The following is an 18185-nucleotide window of genomic DNA, read 5'->3' on the forward strand; positions in this document are numbered from 1 at the left end:
GAATTACACACAAACAGGGCAGGGGTGAGGGAAAGATGTCTGTTAACATTTGTATGGACATGATGTGCACTCACTGACGGCGTCACAGGCTTGAAAGATAGAGCTCTCTCCACGTGACTTACTTTGATACCAGAGTGTTTATGTGTGGTTTTATGTGTTCTTAGGACTACGACCTGAGTCAGCTGCAGCAGCCTGATGCCCTGGAACCAGAGTGCATCAAAGTGGGGATCAGACGAATGGACGAGAGGCCTCTCCATCATGACCACCAGTACCCCATCCGCTCTGCTGCCCCCCACCCAGGAGACATAGGAGACTTCATCCACGAGGTACTTCAACACATAATCTGTTTGTGTTGACAAATACATCTAGAATCAGCAAATATCAAGTCGTCTTTCACCAACTAAACCTTTATGGTAATATCCCTGTGTAAAGTGTCAGTGCTCTTGTCTGTCTAAAGCAGCAGGCGTGACCACAGCAAGAAGAGGGTGTCTCATCCCCTCAAAATGACATCCAATCTGTTTGCCCAGATTATATTCTGGTGTTGGAAACATGCACTTCCCAGCACACAGGAAGTGATGAATCACAACTTGAGTGAAATACAAACTGTCGGTTTGACAGCAGTAAGCAAACACTGTGTCCAGAAAAAGCTGGATTTGCCAGCGTTAGATCTTATGCTTCTCTCATCCCTTTTTTATCCCTCGCTATAAACCATCAAAGACTGTCCAGGATGTGTGCAGTTTACCTCATCACCTTACAGGATTTAGGGATATGAAGATGAAACCGTTTTTTTTTTTCAAACAGTTGTGATTAGTTGCTATTCTGAGCTGCTCGTGCAGACACTTTTCCACTGCAACATTTAAAGACTTTGATTACGTCTTATTAAAACAGAATGTAATTACTGTCGCACTGATACCACAGAATTATTATTATTATTAAAATGCTCCTTATTTGTACTGTGTTCCCAACTTACATGTAAAATAACAGAGACATTTCAGTGTTGTATCAGTGATATTTCATGATTTTAGAGTGACATGCACTAGAATGTTCACTAGACAGGCAGAGAACAGTGTCTGTGTTTTTCATAATTAGATTTAGTAGTGGACTGGATTAGCTGGCCTCAGACATGGCCACAGATGACTACCTAATTGGAGGTAAATCCACTGAGTTTAGTTAATCCCACAGTGTCTGAAGCCATCCTATGAGGGCTTTGAGAGGACAGTTTGGGAACTCTTCCACTGTTATTTTTTTTTTATTATACAAAAATGATTTGCTATTTTTGTTGGTGCACAGAGAACAGCATATCATTTTTGTTATCCAACAGGAGAAGGATCAATTGAAATGGAACTTAGACATGAAATGCCAGTTTGCCTTTTTACACATCAGACATGCTACAACTGTCACATAAGCAACATAAGAATGCTCACCAGCTTAATGGTAACATAGTCTGTCTACTGCTTCCTGTTGGAAAGATGAAGGGTGTGTTTTGTGGGTGTATGTGCCTGCTGCTAGAAACAAGGTGACTAAGACGAAGAGAAAGATGCTAAATAGCTTCACAAGGCTGTGGGAAATAATAATGACTTTATTTGTATAGCACCTTTAAAAACAAATGTTTACAAAGTGCTTTGACAAGCAAAGCATGGCAGGATTCAACAAAGCATGGCGGGATTCAACAAAGCATGGCGGGATTCAACAAAGCATGGCGGGATTCGGAAGATGAAATAAACCTTTGACAGACGAGGAGAGGAGTGTAGGAATTCTAACAATGCAAAAACAAAATACAACGCAAAAGATTTAAAAGAATATGCGCAAATTAAACAGAAAAAACGTATGAGACAGTAGACCAATAAATCATTGTTGATTAGTTTTGTTTTTTTTTAAATACATGAATAAATAACTAAAAATAGATTAGTAAATAATTAAATAAATAAAAATAGAAAAGTAAATAAAATCATTCAAGGACAACACAAAGATTTTAAGGAGAAGACGACATCACATCTGAGAAGATAGAAAATGGAAAATGATAAATAAGGAACATGAAATGAATCAATGAAAAAATAATTGATAATCAAATACAATTATCAAATAAAATCAAAAGAATTCATTATTAAGATAAAAAGTGAAAATAATTCTAACTTCAATTGTATAGCACATTTAAAAACAAATGTTTACAAAGTGACTTGACCATAGACTGTAAAAAATATGGACGTAGTATCCGTGATGTCACCCATCTGTTCCTGAGAGCTGTTTTGAAGCAAATCGACGGCGGCAGCCATATTGGAAATGCGGAACTCAACCAGGCAGAGTGTGACGTAGTGTGAGCCTCTTAGCCAATGGCTGTGTGTTCCCGACCGGGAGTCACGTCAGTCATGTCCTTATTTGGGCAAAACTCGTAATCCTAATATCTTCTTAACCGTCACGTTAGAAAAAAATTCACCCCCCCGTACAGTGTGTGCCATTAGAGAGATTAGCTTCCTAGGGCCAAGCCGTTTTTTGAACCAGGCTGTAAACATGTTTATTAATGCTGCAAAGATCGTATTTTTCCCATTCATATCTATGTAGTTTCCGGTGTTTCTGCAGCCAGCCTCAAGCGGATTCTCGATGTATTGCAGTTTATATCACTTCCGCATGGGCTTCATCGTTTGAGACCGGAGTTTGCCGCTTGGCTTTGACAAGCAAAGCATTGAAGGATTCAACCAAGAATGGCAGGATTCGTAAGACGAAATAAACCTTTGACAGACAGAGGAGTGTAGGAATTCTAACAATGCAAAAACAAAATTCAACACAAAAGTTTTAAAAGAATAAAAAAAATAGAAAGATAGATAAATAAAGAAAAAAACAGATCAGTAAATAAAATCATTTCATTAAAATAAAAAGGTTTCCAGATTGGTGAAAATAGAAAATGAGAAGGATAAATTAGGATCATTAGAATAATAAATGAAAAAAGAAATAATAAAGCAATACATAATCAAATAAGATCATCAAATACATTTAAAACTTTTAATTGGTTGGATGAAAAGTATACATTATAATACATAGAGATAAAAAGCATAAAAAGATTTGAAATATGGAAGACTTAGAGCTTGATTTTGAAATAAGGATTTGTGCAGAAGAAGCAAACCGACATTAAGAAGTCTTGTGGGATTTTACAGTTGTCTCATTATTATTATCAATCCTAGGCTTTGTTTTATTGTCAAAACCACTAAATCAGCCAAACTCTGGTACTTAGACATTGCTTCTCATTTTTCTTCTGAAAGACAAGTTTCATAAGTCCCAAGATCACTTAGATTTTTTGAAATTTAAAAAGCCAAAACCTGATTTTTTTTTTATATTCAGCATTTGACGAGCTTTAAAAAAATATATACATTTTTTTTTTTTTAAGTTATAATTTGAATTTTTTATTTATTTATTTATTTACTGGCGATAGTGTAAATACTGATTACAAACTGTCCTATGTTTATTTAGTTTTATGTTCACTGTTTTGCACCAGAATGGTAAAAAAAAAATGTTTGTTTAATGAATTACTTTGCAATAAAACACTAGTCTCATTCAGATTATGCTTAAGAAGTGTAAAAGACAACAAAATAGTGCAGAAAAAATGAACATTCAGGCCTCACTGTACCTGAAGTGATCTTGTGTGTAAGATGTGGGGCCACACTGTATCTTCAAGTGAGTCGAAAGGCCAACAACAAGCCTCTGCCAGGTTCCATTCTCTCGCTGTCTGATCTCCTCCCAGGATTTCTTTATGTCTTTGTACTTCTATCGCAGTAAACTGAACAAATTTAGAAAGTAGTGGACAGCCTTTTCTCAAAGGAATGTATGATGATGCACTAAACGATAGACATGAAAGGAAACAGAAGAAGTTCGGTGAAAAAAGAAAAAAGAAAATCTCAAAGCATGCCTACCTGCACGCCTCCACACACCCCACTAGATACTGTATGATGTGAATAGCAGTGCCAGAATGTCTGTTTGGGAAAGTTAATTCACAAAAAAGACTACAGTGACTGGACTTTATGTGAGATTTAGTCCAGTAAAAGCTCCATAAAACGGCTCAGCCTTGGTGAAAACGGGAACAAATTATACGAATATGTATTAATGGGAAAAATGGAGGACCGATGAGCAGAAAAAAGAAAGATTTAAATAACAAAAGGTGCAACCAAACTAACTTCAATCAATCAATCAATCAATCAATCAATCAATCAATCAATCAATCAATCAATCAATCAATCAATTAATCCATCAATCAACCAATCAATCAATTAATCAATCAATCAATCAATCAATTAATCATTCAATCAATTAATCAATCAACCAATCAATCAATTAATCATTCAATCAATTAATCAATCAACCAATCAATCAATTAATCAATCAATCAATCAACCAATCAATCAATTAATCAATCAATCAATCAATCAATTAATCAATCAATCAATTAATCAATCAATCAAGGTGTATTTGTAAAGCAACAAATCACAACAAACGTTATCTCAAGACGCTTTTACAAACATAGGAGGTCTAGACCGTACTCAACAAGACAGAATATGATCCACTCCCCTCTTACTGACAGGACTTGATCTTATCTCATCTCAATCCACTATGAGCATTGCACCTCACAGTATTTAGCTAGTTACAGCGGAGAGGACAAACTTCCTTTAACAGGCAGAAACCTCGAGCAGAACCAGACTCATGTTAGACAGGCATCTGCCTCAACTAAGTTGGGTCTGGAAAGAGGGATAGAGGAGAATAATAGAAAGGAAAAAACTTCCTTTAACAGGCAGAAACCTTTAGCAGAACCAGACTCATGTTAGACAGCCATCTGCCTCAACCGAGTTGGGGTTGGAAAGAGGGATAGTGGAGAATAAGAGAGATGATAGCCTTTAAATGTCAAAGAACTAACCCCAAAATAAAAAACTAGAAACACAGGGAAAAAGAAACCCAGAGCACACAAGGAAGACTTACAATCATCCAACACTGGAAAGGGGAAACAGAGGAACTAAACATACAGTTATTAACACAGGACACAGGTGAAACCAATTAGGGTAATCAAAAAAAGGCGGGAAACACACAAGGGCAGGAAGTAAAACATAACCGAAAACACAGGGTTGCAGAACTACAATGTTAAACAGGAAACACAATAAACTGGACTAAAACACAAGACATAGGATAACTTATAACACAGAATACACACAGGGAGGAAACACAAGGGACATTGACAAACAAAGACAGATAAAACACAAGGAAAAATCCCCAAATAAACAAAGTCAACTCATCACAAATATATGTCACTTGTTCAAATCAACGCTTAGTTGCTCTACCTTCGTAAGCTGTATAAAAGCACTCTCTCAGTTGGATTATCATGACTCCTTAGACTTAATCAGATAGGCTGCTTGAAGAGACCGACCTCTTCCTCCAACAGGTCTGGTATTTATCCCTGCATCCTGAGTGCATGACAACCAGGCAGTGAAGCGTCTCAGCCATGAAGAGCCATCATTGTCAAGCAGTTGATACATGTCACTCTGTGTGTTAACTGCTGCCATATTGTTTGCGTGTGCAAGTGTGTGTGTGTGTGTGTTTTTTTTGGTGGGGCTGCATAAAGACATCTGCCAAGCGGAGCTATGAATAATGAGAGGGAGCTGTCAGACATGGCAAGCTGATCTAGACAGCTTAATCCGGCAGACATGACAAGCTGATGCTTCTCGTCTTGCTTCTCCCTCTCCCTCTCTGTGTTAATTCTCTCCTCCCATCGAGTTTCAAAAAGACAGGAGTGTCTTGAGTCAGACAACAGACGTGGTCCAAAAATTATTTCCACAGCTTATCAGATTTACAGCTTCCCTTTCCACCATTCTGAACAGCTGTAAGAGGCACACAGGCCACTTACTTCTGCAGCCTGTGAGCTCGGGCAACTGTTTCAGATGTTAATTTTAGAATGTATTTATTTTTAATTTATTTAATATGCTATTTTTGCACTGAAGTTCTTTGTGAGCACTCATAAAACAGTGTGTGTTTGAATGTGTGTATGAGGGGGAGGTGCTTTTAAGTTCAGGCTGTGCTGGGTAATCTGCTGAATCTCTTCCTGGAGATGGAGGCAGCATCTGTCCAGTCTGACCCAAATCCTTCTCTGGTCTACTCTCTGCCGTAATCCCTCCTTTCCTCATACTCCCCCAGCTCTCCCTGCTGTCCATCTCAGCCCCAACACAAACACACAGACACAGACACAGACACGCACACACACACACACACACACACACACACACGCACAGGCACTAAAACAAATAAATACAGCATTTCTTCTTAACACTCCCCCTCTTGCTGTCTCTCTCTTTGATCTTCTCCACATCCCTCACTCTTACACTTCCTGTGGATGACTTCTTTAAGGGATGGGGGTGTTGGGGTGCGGATGAACATGGATCTTACACTGCTGTGCTGCATGAGCACAGGTTTCGATAATACCCTTAGGTTTACTTTACACTTACTATAGAAATATTATAGGATTACTATAATCCTGCACTGGACATCGTCAGAGTCTTGTAGCTCTCTCAACCGTAAATTCTGCTTCCCTCAGACTCTGAGATGCTCTGGAGTGTTGGCTGTGTCATGTAGAAAATATCTCATGCAGACATAACATTGTTCAATTTAATGAACTCAAAAGATAAAAGCTCCACTGAGCAAATATTTTATGCAGTGTTCTCTGGAGGTGATGAATACAGAACTCAAAGGATTAACCTGTGGCATGATTCTGGTCTGGATGTGTGTGGTATTGATCTCACATCAAAAACTGGCTTTGTGTGAGGAGATTTTTTCAGTGTTCCTCCTCCTCCTGTCTGAAAGGCCGATTATAAGGCTGCATCAAGACAGAAACAGAACCCCCTGGTGGTGTAACAGATCACAGCTTAAGTGTTATCTGTATAAATCACCACCCACAGTTCGTTACACATGTGATCTGCAGATGGACTCCAAATGTATTAGGGTGAACAAGAAATGTAAATTCCTGTGCAGAAAAAAAAGCTGAATTTAGCATCTGCTGTACAAACAGGGAGACACTTTAGCCTTTTCTCAATGTTGTCACACAAGTTTGTACAAATTGTCACGTGAAAAAAGGTTGTGTAGTGTCAATATTTCAGTTTGTATTCTTACTTTATATTGAATATTGCTTCAATGTTTCTCCTCTCACTACCTGTATGTGGACGATACAGACTACAGCTGCTATGGAAGTGCCAGACTCCAGCAGCAACTGCTACTAGTACTACTACAATATGTGTTTGTGTGAATGGTTGTGTGTTCAATTAGGAGGCAATTGTTGGCATAAAGTTTTAAAAGGATGTGCATATATTTTGTACTGAAAAATGTAAGTTCAGCTGCAGGGAGATTTGTGTACAAATATTGAAGAAATTTTATTTATTGGGATAAACCCCTTGAGATGTACCATCTCGTTTTAGAGGGGGTCCCAGACAGACAATAACAAATAGAAAACAGTGCAATACAAAATATACAACAAAACATGAATCCTTCAGAAGAGAAGAAACAAACAAATAAAAAACACACAAAAAAAAAAACACGAACAGTCAGACGATAGACCAACTTGACGACAGAAACAACAATAACAACAACAACAACAACAACAACAAAAAAAAACAGGGGTTGGTACAACCTTAAACAAGGTACAATCGACAAGGACAGAATAGAATACAATTCAATAAACTAAACTAAAGGAGCATTGACGAAACAAACAAAGAAAAAATTGTAACAATAATCGTCATAAAAAATTTTTAAAAAAAAATGAAGAAAAAATATATAGGAGAATAAAAAATAAGTAAAGGAAATAGAGGAACAGTGAGAGCTTTACTGAAAACATAGACAGTTTGTTTTGAAATGGGAAAACAAATAATTTTTAAATAAGGGAAAAGAAGATATAGAACGAATATTTAAAGGTAAGTTATTCCAGTCGAAAGGAGCCTGAAACATTAAAGCTTTTTTACCAACTTCCTTGGCTGCAAATGGTACTGTCAAAAGAAAGTGATCAGAACTTCTTAATGAATAACTTGAGGTGAGAGGTATTAAATAATATTTCAAACAATCGGGATAGTTCAAATGAAAACATTTAAAAATAAACTGATACCAGTGAAAAAGTCGTTGTCTTTCTGGAGGGAGCCGCCCGAGACTATCAAACAATATGCAGTGGTGTGTGAAAAAAGAACAACCTAAAATAAATCTGCAGAGTCTATTAAAAATAATATCGAGAGGATGAAGATTATTTTTTGTTGTATTTCTGTAAATGATGTCAGCATAGTCGATAATGGGTAAAATGAGTTGTGAAACTAGTCTTTTTCGAACATTGAATGTAAAGCAATGCCTAGAGCGATATAGGACACCGATACTATAATTTACTTTTTTAATAATATTCTCAATATGTGTTTTGTAATTCAGTTCAGAGTCTAACCACACACCTAGGTATTTAAATGTATTAACATTTACAAGATATCTGCCATCGTTACATTTAAGCACCAATGATTGAGATTTTGTTTTTGATTTGAGGTTTTGACGCACTCCAAAGCGCATGGAATACGTTTTATTCTTATTAAGTATTCATTTATTAGCCAGCAACCAAGTTTGCAAAATATCAAAATTAGACTGTAGGGTCTGTTGTATTTGAGATATAGATGGCTTGGATGTATATATTATTGTATCATCAGCATATAATTGAATATTGGTATTAGAAAAAATGAGTGGGAGATCATTAATAAAAATAGAGAAGAGAAGTGGACCTGATGTAGAACCCTGAGGGACCCCTCTCTGTTGAGTCTGAATATCAGATCTGCTCCCTCTTAAAACAACACATTGCTTTCTGTTGTGCAGATAAGCATTAAACCAAAGCAACGCATGCCGGGAAAGACCTATGGAAATATCATGGCACTAAGGTTAACTGTGTGTGAAAAAAAACACATTACAGGCTATATTTAGCTCAGCCAATCAGAAAATACCACATCAAGACACAACAACAGGCAAAAAAAACAAGGGAGGTTGAGTGATCAGTGCAGAACATTTTAATTCATTCTAGTAATTTGGGTCGTAGCAGATCTGTCTATCTAACATGAGTCTGGTCCTGCTGGAAGTTTCTGCCTGTTAAAGGAACTTTGTCCTTGCCACTGTAACTTGCTAAATGCTGCAAAGTGCTCTGCTCATGGTGGATTAAGATGAGACAAGACTGAGTCCTGTCTGTAAGAGGGGACTGGACCTTATCCTGTCTTGGTGTTGGGTTCATAATGTAACATAGCATACTGTATTGATTGATTGATTGATTGATAGATAGATAGATAGATAGATAGATAGATAGATAGATAGATAGATAGATAGATAGATAGATAGATAGATAGATAGATAGATAGATAGATAGATAGATAGACAGACAGACAGACAGACAGACAGACAGACAGACAGACAGACTGACTGACTGACTGACTGACTGACTGACTGACTGACTGACTGACTGACTGACTGACTGACTGACTGACTGACTGACTGACTGACTGATTGATTGATTGTATTTTGTAAATACTAGCTAGCTCTATGTGACAACAATCCGTAGCTTACTGTTAGTAGCACTATACTTCTATCCTCTTTTTTGATTTTTAATTTATTCTATTTTACCTTTAACTCCTATCATTTTTTTATGTACAGCACTTCGTGTTACAAAATCATTGTATAAAATTTGCTTTACAAATAAAGTCTAATACTATTAATGCAAACTAACAATCAGGAGTTGTGGTAATGTATATACCGTGAAGAAAACTGAATCTGCAATACATAATGGAGATGTGTTGATGACTTGTTGTCCCTTAAAATGTACAGGTGCCATTGGCCTTGTGGTTTAGCCATGCACCCTATTGACAGAGACTATAGTTCTCGGCACAATGATTCCGGGCCGCGACCCTTTGCTGCATGTCTTCCCCCAATCTCTACTCCCCTTATTTCCCGTCTCTTTCAGCTGTCCTATCAATGTGAAAATTGCCCCCCCCCCCCCCCCTAAAAAATGTACAGTTTAGCAGTCATGGCTAAAAAAGCAGTAGAAAAGTTATACTCTGGAACAGTGAGCTTTGTGATCCATTGCACTCCCTGCTGATCCTCTAGCAATGTGCCAAACACCACCAACAGTAGACTTAAACTGGGCATCTCATTTATTCATAATTTGTGTGCACTCCTCCTGACGTTTATAGCCTTTTATAGATGTGTTGAATAGTCATTGTGAAACTAAGTAAGGTTATTTATTGAGCTTCATCATTCTTTTTCTCCTGTTGTGAATCTTTTCGCTAACCTTGCCATCTCCTCCATTTTTCTCTCCAGGGCCTGAAGGCGGCAGACAACGACCCCACGGCCCCCCCTTATGACTCTCTGCTGGTCTTCGACTACGAGGGCAGTGGCTCCGATGCCGGCTCCCTCAGCTCCCTGCACTCCTCCTCAAGCTGTGGAGACCAGGACTACGACTACCTCGGCGACTGGGGGCCACGCTTCCGCAAGCTGGCCGACCTGTATGGCGGAGGGGACGATTAGAACCCTGACCTCCAACAAACAACAACCACCACCCTCCCCACCCACCCTTTTGCTCCAGAGGCTCAGGTGGGGGATGGGATTATTGAAGAAGATACGGAATGAACATGGGGTATTGATCGGCACTTCTATATTACCAGGTGACAGCTTGTAAAAAGACTCGCTGCCCCTTGATGACGGTTAATGACACTGGGGACCATTCTTACTCCTGGCCTAGCAAGGCCTGGCACCCGCTAGCATTAAGGCTAATGGACGATATCATCGGAGCATTAGCCCCTGTGCTAACCAATGTGAGAAGCTGAAACAGTGCGATCAGAGGGGATGTTGTCTCTATGATGGTGAAGAGCTACAACAGCCATGCTACAGACGCTCATTTACACTTGAATCTCACAGTACAGGAGCACTGGGGTCAAATGTGCCTTTTTGTACATTCTTTTGATTGTGTTCAGTCTTGATTCTGTACGTTGCTTTAAAGCTCCCGGTGTTTTGCAACGGCAACTGGAGGAGCACTTTGCCATGAAGATGTGTGTGACAGTGTGTGTTTGTATGGGTGTGAGTGTATGTATGTGGATTACATCTCATTACTAGCAAAAGTGTGTATGAGTCATTTCCACAGAGACACACTGGATGGACACTAAAGGGCAAAGCCTACTACGAGACACTTTGGATGATCCAAACTGCAAAAACACGGCTTTACTGTGCAGCTCTGGGTGTGAGAGACTCCCTTTTTCATCTAGTGCAGTTATAAATTGATAACCGCAGTCCCAAGATATTAATATGTGTAGATGAATCACAGAGGATAACCATCCTTACATGTGTGTGGAAAGCAGCAGATGTCTTTGTAAATGGTCCACGCTGCTTTTGCATATCCATGTGCAAAAACCGCAGTCTCATTTCCCTGCATTGCTCAAGTATTAATGAGATTGACTGCCTATGTTTAGAAACGCAGCCAACATCAGAAGTTTTAATTTCCTCTCTGCTCTCCCACACTGATATTCCTCTGCAAACCCTGTTCATCCACTCATTCAGCGTCACGTCACGACAAAGCTTCGATTGAAATGTCTGACAGAATGACTTCTTTCAGCGCTCTTAGATAGATAACACAATTAATGCCACAATAAATTTCAATCACTCTGTTTTTAAGGAGTTTTTTTTCTTGTGTAGAAAATGTTAGTCATAGTGCAGTTAAAATATTGTGATTATGTCCTCGCTGCCTCTTCATAAATGGAAAGCTAAAATAGGATGGAGTTCAGCTTCTTTGCAGGATGACAAATTACAGATGCCAAGCAGGGTAAAACAGCAATAAATAAAATGTCTCTTTATGTTTTATTGTGCTGGTGAAATTCAAGAAAGCAAAAATAGTAACATAAAAACAAGAAGACATAAAAATTTGAAGCACTGGAGAAGCAGCAAGATGTATTCATCATGGAGAAAATTTATCAAGCAACTGAAAAATCTTAAATTAAGGCCTGCAGCTTGACTGACCAATCAGACTCCTTTCCTCTGTAAGGACTAATTCTGAAACAAAATGATGCAAGGATGGATCACCAGAATGTGAAACAGATGCAGAGAACTTCAAAAACAAACCCTGGGCATTAAGTTAATTTAACTTCTCTTATTTTGGTAATTGCAAGTTCAAACGAGGCAGTCTTTTTTTTTTCCTATTGCCCAATTTATTTGAACAATCTGGATGTATTTCAGAATTATCCATCCAACAGTTTGGTCTTGGATGAGTTTTTTGAGAGTTTCTCACCAGATTTGTAACACTTAAACATATATACTCATACTCTGTTAAAGATAAATAAAAAAGTAAGACAAAAAATGTAAGTTAAGGACACAGAAATCACGTTTTTTTAATCAAAGTAACCATGTTGCGTGCAGTACTGACTCTCAAACAACAGCTCCATTTGTGTTTAAAATCTTTTAATAGTATCCTGATTCCCTCTCAGTCTTTAGCTGTATGGCTCATCCTGATCACGAGATGACCCCTTTTTCAGTACTTGCTTTTACAAAGAGTCTTTGAAGATAAGAACACTTTATCAAGCTTATACTATTTGCAGAGCGTACCCTTTAGTCCTTCCCTTTTCTGACTAAAGTCAAAGTGTGTCAATTATTGTAAATCTGTTATTTGAACATGCTGTTACCTGCCTGTTATTTGGCTTTCGAGACCAACAGAATATCTCTCACAGTTAACATGCTGCACACAGCGTTTCAACTCCTCATTAACATATTCTAGTAAAGCTAGATAATTATTTAGTTCTTAAAATGTTGTCTGCTGGTCGGAAAAGTCTTAAAAACAACATGAAAAAGAAGTGTGATGAAATCCAGATCATGATCCTGCCATAGGAAAATAATGGGAGACAATATTTTTCCCACATTGACCGACCCTAATGAAAAACATTTTCCTCCAGAAGAAGATAACGTTTGCTAATGTATACGTGGCTTGTGGAGAACTGAGGACTTCCTAGTTACTGATGTAAAATAATTGTTGTTAAAAAGACAATTCATATATAACTTTTATGATTCCTAAGTCTCAGTAGGAGCCACTGGCCCTGAGGTATTCTGACAACATCAAATGTGGCCCTCTCTGAAAAAAGTTTGGACACCACTGCTTTATATAAACAAGAAGGATGAGTTTTAAAACAATGCACTTCCTAGCCATCCATACATTTATTCAGATTATAACATTTTGTACCAGGCTTTAAACATGGTGCATTCTGACAAAATTGGGCACTTTATCATGGATGTCAATGAGCGGCTGTGGCTCAGTGGGTAGAGTTGGTCATCTATCAATCAGAAGGTTGGTGGTTCAAGCCCAGCTCCGGCAGTCACATGCTGAAGTGTCCTTGAGCAAATCTGTTATTTGAACATGCTGTTACCTGCCTGTTATTTGGCTTTCGAGACCAACAGAATATCTCTCACAGTTAACATGCTGCACACAGCGTTTCAACTCCTCATTAACATATTCTAGTAAAGCTTTGCCAACTGGCTGTTGAATCCGTCCAAGATTCATTCCTGCAGGTAAGACATAGAAAGATTTTGGCTGGCATTTTCACACAACAGGAACTTGATAATACTTGGTAGCCTCACAACCATAAGGCAACAATCAACACTTTAACCTGAAAGAGAGAATCTGACTCATTCTGTTTGAAGTGGTACTCATTCAAAGAGAACATCTGCGTGAATACATACATGTATTTTTTTGATATATGTATTAAGGTGTCTTTTATCACAGTATCAGGAAAAAAATAGCTCATAGCTGTGATTCAGCAAACTCACAGTTACAAGTTCCTTAGACCGCAACAAATCAAATAGGCCAATTGCCTTGAAGTTTACAAAATCCTCTATTTTTTTAGGGGTTAACAGTTGAGTCACAGCCTTTTGCAGCGTTGTGGTTTTATTGGGAGGCAGATATTCGTCCAACTCTGAGCTGTACAGTAGAGCTGCATATTTCTGACAGTTTGGGACTCCAAAGCTTATGAGAAGACATGTACAGTAATGCTAGACTTTAGATAGATCCCCTCTGTTTTTGTTTTGCTTTTATCACAATGTAACTTATGCAGCTGATTGCTAAGAAAGGGAGACATCTGTCCTTGTTTTGTAGCAAAGATACTTCTTGATACTCTGCTGTGGTGGTAACAAAAAAGGCAATGTATCTTCTGTCTGCTGATGGTTTGCCTTAGTGTTCTCTGGTACTGTCCAACTGGCTACTCACTGTAAACTGAAATATGTACAGATTGTATTTTTTCTCTTGTTGTTCTTTTGGCCGTGGTCTCTGACAATGACATGCTAATATCCTGAATCCTTGTATATGTGTAATTTGGATTACAAATTAAAACATTTTTGCATGTTTTTATCTTTTCATTATGGGAAACCGTATTTTTCAGATCTTTTGCAAAGTTAACACCAGTTGCACAAACACAAACACACAAACACTGGATGGATTGAGGAGCAGAGGAAAAAGCTGTATGCACAATTATGTATTATTACCGCAGACTATATAAATACGGTGGTACGCTTGGTAAATGGTAAATGGACTACTTATAAAGCTCTTTTCTAGTCTTCTGAAAATTCAAAGGCCCTTTACCCTACTTGTCACATTTGCCCATTCGAACAACATTAATACACTGATGGTGGAGGCTGCATGTAAAGTGCCCATCAGCATTAAGTAATCCAATTTAAACCCATTCACACACCGCTTGCTATGCCACCGGGAGCAATTTGGGTGTCAGTTTCTTGCCTAAGGACATTTCCTCACATGGACTGGAGGATTGAACCACCAACTGCCACCTGAGAGACAACCCAACTCTACCACTAAGCTACAGCTGCCTAAATTACATCATCCATTAGGTTCTGAGGAGGCTTTTTGAAGCCCAACAATGGTGGTAGCCATCTCAACTATTGGTCAAATTAGTCACACCTCTATCTATGCAAATATAAGCATGACTCTTAGCCTTTATATCAGGGGTGTCCAAACTATGGCCAGGGGGCCAATCTTGGCCCAAGGTCCATTTATTTATGGCCCCAAGCTTCCATCATAAAACGTGTTAATTTAGCACAGAAATTAATCACATTCTGAATCATCTGTACATTTGCAGTTTCTTTTTTTTTAAGTTATATTTTTGGCCTTTTAGCCTTTATTTCATAGGACAGCTGAAGAGAGACAGGAAATGTGGGGAGTAGAGAGTGCAGGAAATGGTCGACCGGCCGGGAATCGAACCAGCTACGCCTGCGAAAGTATGTGGGGCGCTTAGACCGCTAGGCCACCAGCGCCCCAAGTTTCTTTGAAGCGCACAAACAAAACTAAAGTCAATCCAGAAACATCTAAAAAAGCTTCATATGGACTACTTTTATAAAACCAAAGCTCTGGGAATTCTGCAAGACGGCAATAAAGAAGGAACACAAGAACTCTTAAAGTGGACAGGTTTACAAATTAATGTTTTTATCATGATGTGAAAATGTTCTTGATGAACACTAAAAGTTCAGAAGACACAAGAGGACACAAGACAAGATCAAAATTAGGAAATTGTGCAGAAATGGCCAAATTTGGTGGATCAATTTTTTTCAGAACTCAGGAAAATAATTATTTTGTTCTTAAAATGTTGTCTGCTGGTCGGAAAAGTCTTCAAAACAACATGAAAAAGAAGTGTGATGAAATCCAGATCTTGATCCTGCCATAGAAAAATAATGAGACAATATTTTTCCCACATTGCCCGACCCTAAAGAAAAAACATTTTCCTCCAGAAGAAGATAACGTTTGCTAATGTATACGTGGCTTGTGGAGAACTGAGGACTTCCTAGTTACTGATGTAAAATAATTGTTGTTAAAAAGACAATTCATATATAACTTTTATGATTCCTAAGTCTCAGTAGGAGCCACTGGCCCTGAGGTATTCTGACAACATCAAATGTGGCCCTCTCTGAAAAAAGTTTGGACACCACTGCTTTATATAAACAAGAAGGATGAGTTTTAAAACAATGCACTTCCTAGCCATCCATACATTTATTCAGATTATAACATTTTGTACCAGGCTTTAAACATGGTGCATTCTGACAAAATTGGGCACTTTATCATGGATGTCAATGAGCGGCTGTGGCTCAGTGGGTAGAGTTGGTCATCTATCAATCAGAAGGTTGGTGGTTCAAGCCCAGCTCCGGCAGTCACATGCTGAAGTGTCCTTGAGCAAATCTGTTATTTGAACATGCTGTTACCTGCCTGTTATTTGGCTTTCGAGACCAACAGAATATCTCTCACAGTTAACATGCTGCACACAGCGTTTCAACTCCTCATTAACATATTCTAGTAAAGCTTTGCCAACTGGCTGTTGAATCCGTCCAAGATTCATTCCTGCAGGTAAGACATAGAAAGATTTTGGCTGGCATTTTCACACAACAGGAACTTGATAATACTTGGTAGCCTCACAACCATAAGGCAACAATCAACACTTTAACCTGAAAGAGAGAATCTGACTCATTCTGTTTGAAGTGGTACTCATTCAAAGAGAACATCTGCGTGAATACATACATGTATTTTTTTGATATATGTATTAAGGTGTCTTTTATCACAGTATCAGGAAAAAAATAGCTCATAGCTGTGATTCAGCAAACTCACAGTTACAAGTTCCTTAGACCGCAACAAATCAAATAGGCCAATTGCCTTGAAGTTTACAAAATCCTCTATTTTTTTAGGGGTTAACAGTTGAGTCACAGCCTTTTGCAGCGTTGTGGTTTTATTGGGAGGCAGATATTCGTCCAACTCTGAGCTGTACAGTAGAGCTGCATATTTCTGACAGTTTGGGACTCCAAAGCTTATGAGAAGACATGTACAGTAATGCTAGACTTTAGATAGATCCCCTCTGTTTTTGTTTTGCTTTTATCACAATGTAACTTATGCAGCTGATTGCTAAGAAAGGGAGACATCTGTCCTTGTTTTGTAGCAAAGATACTTCTTGATACTCTGCTGTGGTGGTAACAAAAAAGGCAATGTATCTTCTGTCTGCTGATGGTTTGCCTTAGTGTTCTCTGGTACTGTCCAACTGGCTACTCACTGTAAACTGAAATATGTACAGATTGTATTTTTTCTCTTGTTGTTCTTTTGGCCGTGGTCTCTGACAATGACATGCTAATATCCTGAATCCTTGTATATGTGTAATTTGGATTACAAATTAAAACATTTTTGCATGTTTTTATCTTTTCATTATGGGAAACCGTATTTTTCAGATCTTTTGCAAAGTTAACACCAGTTGCACAAACACAAACACACAAACACTGGATGGATTGAGGAGCAGAGGAAAAAGCTGTATGCACAATTATGTATTATTACCGCAGACTATATAAATACGGTGGTACGCTTGGTAAATGGTAAATGGACTACTTATAAAGCTCTTTTCTAGTCTTCTGAAAATTCAAAGGCCCTTTACCCTACTTGTCACATTTGCCCATTCGAACAACATTAATACACTGATGGTGGAGGCTGCATGTAAAGTGCCCATCAGCATTAAGTAATCCAATTTAAACCCATTCACACACCGCTTGCTATGCCACCGGGAGCAATTTGGGTGTCAGTTTCTTGCCCAAGGACATTTCCTCACATGGACTGGAGGATTGAACCACCAACTGCCACCTGAGAGACAACCCAACTCTACCACTAAGCTACAGCTGCCTAAATTACATCATCCATTAGGTTCTGAGGAGGCTTTTTGAAGCCCAACAATGGTGGTAGCCATCTCAACTATTGGTCAAATTAGTCACACCTCTATCTATGCAAATATAAGCATGACTCTTAGCCTTTATATCAGGGGTGTCCAAACTATGGCCAGGGGGCCAATCTTGGCCCAAGGTCCATTTATTTATGGCCCCAAGCTTCCATCATAAAACGTGTTAATTTAGCACAGAAATTAATCACATTCTGAATCATCTGTACATTTGCAGTTTCTTTGAAGCGCACAAACAAAACTAAAGTCAATCCAGAAACGTCTGAAAAAACTTCACATGGACTACTTTTATAAAGCCAAAGCTCTGGGAATTCTGCAAGACGGCAATAAAGAAGAAACAGAAGAACTCTTAAAGTGGACAGGTTTACAAATTAATGTTTTCACCATGATGTGAAAATGTTCTTGATGAACACTAAAAGTTCAGAAGAC

General features: G+C 38.4%; 1 protein-coding gene across 1 annotated transcript in view; it reads left to right on the forward strand.

The window, feature by feature from the left end:
- The window catches only part of LOC117830390 (cadherin-2-like), a 183542-nt gene extending 166313 nt beyond the window's left edge, over positions 1–17229 (forward strand). Inside the window, exons 15-16 of the mRNA XM_034708497.1 lie at positions 165–326; positions 10339–17229. Of these exons, the coding sequence (XP_034564388.1) occupies positions 165–326; positions 10339–10545 (369 nt within the window). The 3' untranslated portion in view covers positions 10546–17229. The remainder of the gene's footprint in view (positions 1–164; positions 327–10338) is intronic.
- Positions 17230–18185: the final 956 nt, after the last annotated feature.

This window comes from Notolabrus celidotus, chromosome 2 (genome assembly GCF_009762535.1).
Source record: "Notolabrus celidotus isolate fNotCel1 chromosome 2, fNotCel1.pri, whole genome shotgun sequence".
NCBI classification, from domain to species: Eukaryota; Metazoa; Chordata; class Actinopteri; order Labriformes; family Labridae; genus Notolabrus; species Notolabrus celidotus.